The sequence below is a fragment of the Triticum dicoccoides genome, chromosome 7B (assembly GCF_002162155.2).
Source record: "Triticum dicoccoides isolate Atlit2015 ecotype Zavitan chromosome 7B, WEW_v2.0, whole genome shotgun sequence".
In the NCBI taxonomy this organism is placed as follows: Eukaryota; Viridiplantae; Streptophyta; class Magnoliopsida; order Poales; family Poaceae; genus Triticum; species Triticum dicoccoides.
The window spans coordinates 117786250-117791245 of record NC_041393.1 but is presented as its reverse complement, the minus strand read 5'-3'; the positions used below and the strand labels follow the sequence as shown (position 1 = coordinate 117791245).

The 4996-nt window shown below is 43.0% G+C and overlaps 1 protein-coding gene across 1 annotated transcript; it reads right to left on the bottom strand.

The window, feature by feature from the left end:
- Window positions 1-655: 655 nt before the first annotated feature.
- On the bottom strand, window positions 656-2046 carry LOC119338850 (NAC domain-containing protein 87-like). The gene is made up of 2 exons (XM_037611069.1): window positions 1471-2046; window positions 656-1357 (listed from the first exon to the last, which is right to left on the bottom strand). Exons 1-2 carry the CDS (start codon window positions 1972-1974, stop codon window positions 1040-1042), a joined length of 822 nt encoding a protein of 273 aa, XP_037466966.1. The 5' UTR covers window positions 1975-2046; the 3' UTR covers window positions 656-1039.
- Between the last annotated feature and the right edge of the window lie 2950 nt (window positions 2047-4996).

Sequence of the window (4996 nt, the reverse complement as noted above, 5' to 3'; positions counted from 1 at the left end):
ATCTTGAGAAATGATTTTGAATGTCCTACACATATGTTTGTTTCACCTTTTTATAAATTGATTTTCCTAGGCAACTTTAACAAATAGCCGCCATGTTATTATCACAAACGGTCGTATTAGTCCAACTGTGGGCGTTGAACTAACCATTTACTAGGCATAACTAAGGATTGGTCCACATGATGCACTCTTTTAATTATTGCTATTCACATTTCCTTGCAACTCCACCATCACAAATCACTACACCATTATGCCTTTTAGCACTTAGGGGATGGCTTTGTCATTTATCAACAAAACAAGTAGGGTATAAATACACATGCACATTCAGTTTCTTAAAAAATTAACCAATGCATTTAAAAAAATCAAAGTGGAAGTAAGAGTTCATAGGGGGGATAGAAATCTCTCTGCATTAGTGCATGCCCAAATTTTGTTTCCAAATAAAATACACATATGTAATCAAATCCACAATAACACATCTAGGCAAATATCCATAATTAAACAAAATAGTTTATTCCACATAGGTTAAAAACATGCATGATGTACTGTACACACTACCAGGTATTTTACAACACATGGAAATGTAGCCACATATACACCGTCGGGTGGTGCATACACAAGGCATTACACATACACACAATACTAGCACAAGAGAAGCAAGCCAAGCAAGACAATGCTTACAAACTCTCTTGCGATCATGCTAAAAAATAAAATGAGCTACAAACCAATACAGATGTTGGTATATATCAACTGATCTTCCGGTGGATGATTATTTTATGCATGCACACATGTATATGTTCTCGCGGGCATATGATCATCAGTAGTTCCACATGCCATCCATTCCCATGTTCATCGATGAGATCTCGTCGGAGGTTGTTGTGCCACCATTACCCTGGTTGTTGTTGCTCAACCAGATCACAGCATCCTCATGAGACACTATGGATGATGAAAAGCTCCCAGGATCGACCCCAACCATGAAGCCCTGGTCTACACTCATCTCCATCATGTGCTGTTGCTGGTGTTGGTTGTAGAATGACATCGATGACTATGGCAAGGCCATCATTTGTTGGTAGTGGTTCCCAAAGTAGTGGTTGTTCATCACTGGAAGCACCGCACTGCCCATCACAAATGATCCGGCCTCAAAGGTATGCGGCTGGTCCAAAGAAGTTGTAGGCAACAGAGGCGACGATGCCAGTGACGATAACATGTCGTAGTCCATGAGAGGATCCAATGTAGTAGATTCGAGGAAGCCCTGTTGTTGTTCTCCCCCCATGGACACGGGAATGGACATGTCATATGATGGCATCATCACCTTCTTCAGTCCAGTGCTCTTAAGGAAGATTCTACAAATCACATACTCCCCCTACCAACACAGATAAACTAAATTAGTGCAAATCAACAATGGTTAGTAGCTAGATATGCATATACAGGCATATTCATGAGTCATGAGCACTAAGAGTTAAGGTTTAAAAATACCTTGGAAGATGCGTTAATGGTGGTGGCTTTGACGATGTCAGTGGGCAAGTTGGGTGTGGGTTGCTTGCCGCTCTCGAGTCTGTACTCGTGCATGATCCAGTTTGTCTTCTCCCCCTTGGGGGCCCTTCCCTTGTAGAAGACGAGCGTCTTCTTCATGCCAATGATACTCATGGTCGGTGGGTGGACTATCTCCTTGTCCTTTCCTGTGGCTTTCCAATAGCCGGCCTTCGTGGCCCGGTTGGTCCGTATCCCGGTGGAGTACTTGAGATCCTTCTGGGAGAAGAAGTATCGCCCCTTATCACCCATGCTTACCTTCTTTAGGAGATCCCATGGCTCACATTTGTTCAAGTCCACCTCCCCGACCACCATGGTGTTGAAGACTTTCTTCAACACCTTGGGGACCAGGTAGAAGGTGATGATCTCCATGTCCGTCGGTTGAAACCTGAACCCTGGTGGTAGATTCAGTAGTTTTTGTTGCTCTTGAACTTGAAGGTGGTCTGCCATGGCAGAGGCTCTTTGGGAAATGGGTGCTGGGGTGGAACAAATATTAGGGGCAATGATGGATATGTGTGTATCTATGGAAGGAATTCAATGATATCTAGGGATATGAGAGGGAGGTGCATAAATAGTAGCTAATGCGTGTACTGGCAAGACACTTGCGGGAGAAGCCTTGGTGTTTTCCAGGCTTTGCTTATTTTGTTCTTACTAGCAGCAGATGGATGGACGTGAGCTAGCTAGCTAGATAGAGATAGCTGGCTATCCTTTACAACTGTGTGCTTCTTATCTTCTGTGGGCGGTATGCCCAGGTGGTGACAGGTGCTAGGTTTCACGAGACTCTCCAAGCCATGCCATGCCAAACTAAACACTTTTGGTTTGTTCCCATTCTTGTTAATGTATCCATATGCGCTGATCATGCTATGCTCGGCTCTATTGCTAACGTTTGGCTTTGCGATGCAAAACAAACATAGGTTGTTTTCTATGTATCATGTGTATGCTTCCACTGTCTGCATTCATATTTATATACAAGAAGGTGAATTCGGTTGGTTTACATATTCCATCCTATGCATTCATATACTATATATAGCCTCAGTTGCTTAGACTTACCCACTTTACCATGTGTCATGTACCAGTGTAGCTGGCATAGATTGTCTATATTCTCTCTATATATTTTAATATTATTTTGTAACTACCATTTCAATAGTAATTCAAACACTTTATAATTGCAATGGTTGTAATCCTAATGTCCACTTTTCAAATGGCTATATTTCGGGCACTCGTGCCAAGACACCTAAGCTCTAATGTGGAGAAAACTCTCATATCCTACCATCTACAAACAATTGACACATGCATCATTTATCATCAACAAAGATAAATACTACCTCCCTTTCAAAATAATTAAAGTTTTGAGTTTATTGCAAGTGAAACTTGTTTAAGTTTGACCAAGTTTATAGAAAAATATATTAACATCTAGAAGACCAAGTTAGTCTCATGAGATATTTTATGAAATATAGTCATACTAAGTATTCGGTGTTGTAGATCTTAGCACATTTTTCTATAGATTTGGTCAAAATGACTTATAACAAACCTAAACTTCAAGGCCCCGATTGGTTGCAGAGTATTTTTGTAGTATTGTTGCAAGACCATGGTTTCTAGAAAAACAGTAGTCTAAAATGTTTTGAGGTGTTTGGATAAAAGAAATATCACAACCTTACAAACTATGGTTTTACCAAAACTCTAGGCCTAGTTTGGCAACATTTTTCTTTCTCAAAACCGTAGTAATCTAAACCCGTAGTATTCAATTACCTACACTACAAAAAAATACACTTCGTGATGATACGTGTTTGTCACAGTAGGTCGCGTTTTCTGTCATGCATGTACATCCATGACAAATTTATGACAGAATCAAGATAGTCATACCTGTACTGTCGTAGAAGTGTTCCATGACATTACCAAAATTATCATCACGGAAGTGTCCACTTCCATGACGATAAATCGCGCGTCACAGAAGTGCTTTCGTCAAGGGTGACCGACATGTGGCATCCACCCTAACGGAACACCGTTAAGCTATCGGGTCGGGTTTTGGATCCGATAACCCGTTAACAGCCCCGACCAATGGGGATTTTCCACGTGTAAAATCATCATTGGCTGGAGGAAACACGTGTCGGCTCATCGCTGGGACAGATGCCATCCACTCATTGGATAGAAGGCGCCTATGATACATCGACACGTGGCACGACCCAACAGAGGCCCATTCCTGTGAAAAGGCCGGCCTGTTTGACTTGGTCAAAAGGTAGCGGGGCGGCCCATGGAAAGCCTATTAACGGCCTGTTCGCATATAGCCCATTTACAGCCCGCGAACCCAAGGCCCATTACCCCTATTTGAATTAGGCCTAGTAGCGTCATCTGGGCCATCCAATATGATTCCAGCCCGTTTTCACTTCTGGCCCATGTATGGCCCATGGCGTCTTTCAGCCCATATGAGGCCCTACGTAACTCTTGGCCTATTAACGGCCCGTGGTGAAACTGGCCCGTAATCAACAGTGTATCACTTTACACCCATTAACGGCCCGTGGTGAAACTGACCCATAAAGAACAGTGTATCACTTTATACCCATTAACGACCCGTTATTCTGGTGGGCCGTTTCCAGCCCATGTTATCTTTCGGCCTTCTCAGAGCCCATTTATTCTTGGGCTCATTTCCAGCATTCGTTTACTTACGGCCCGTTACTGTCATTTTCTGCTTGTGGGCCAAATTCAGCCCGTGGTTACAGTCGGCCTGTTTGTGGTCCGTTAATACATTGGGCCGTTTTCATAGCATCATCAAATACGACCTATTAACGATGGCCTGTTATGGTCGGCCCATGGACGGACGATTCCAACTCTAGCCCATTTATGGCCTGAATGCGGTCTGTTTGGCCCATGTTTGGCCAATCGATCATACGGCCCGTATAAGGCCCATTGATGATACGACCCATAGAAGGCCCATTGTTTCTACAGCCCGTAGAAGGCCCACTATTTCTACGGCCCGTAGAAGGCCCACTACTTCTACGGCCCGTAGAAGGCCCACTACTTATATGGCTCGTAGAAGGCCCACTTTTTCTACGGCCCGTAGGAGGCGCAGTGTCACTACAGTAAATATTAGCCCATGGTTATTATGGCCTAGTTTTAAAAAATAGGTTATTGCAGCCACTAGCAAACCGCAGAAAAAGAACTGCACTGACCACAAGCAAACAAATAAACAATACAACAAGGAAATAAATAAGCAAGCAACTTACACTAGGCTATCACTGCTATTACACATATTACATCCACTGGGCATCAAAGTTCACCACCAGTGCAAATATAGGGAACACAGCAGCATATAAATGCCGCAGCAAAACAAGTCTAGAACTGAAACCACTTCAGAAGAGCTCAAGAAACAATATCCTGGGTACCCATAATGCTGGCAAGATGCTTAGCAAGCTTATTAACTTTCTCTTGTTTGGCGCTTAAGTCCTCCAGCGCTTGTTGTTGCACTAGAAAGTAT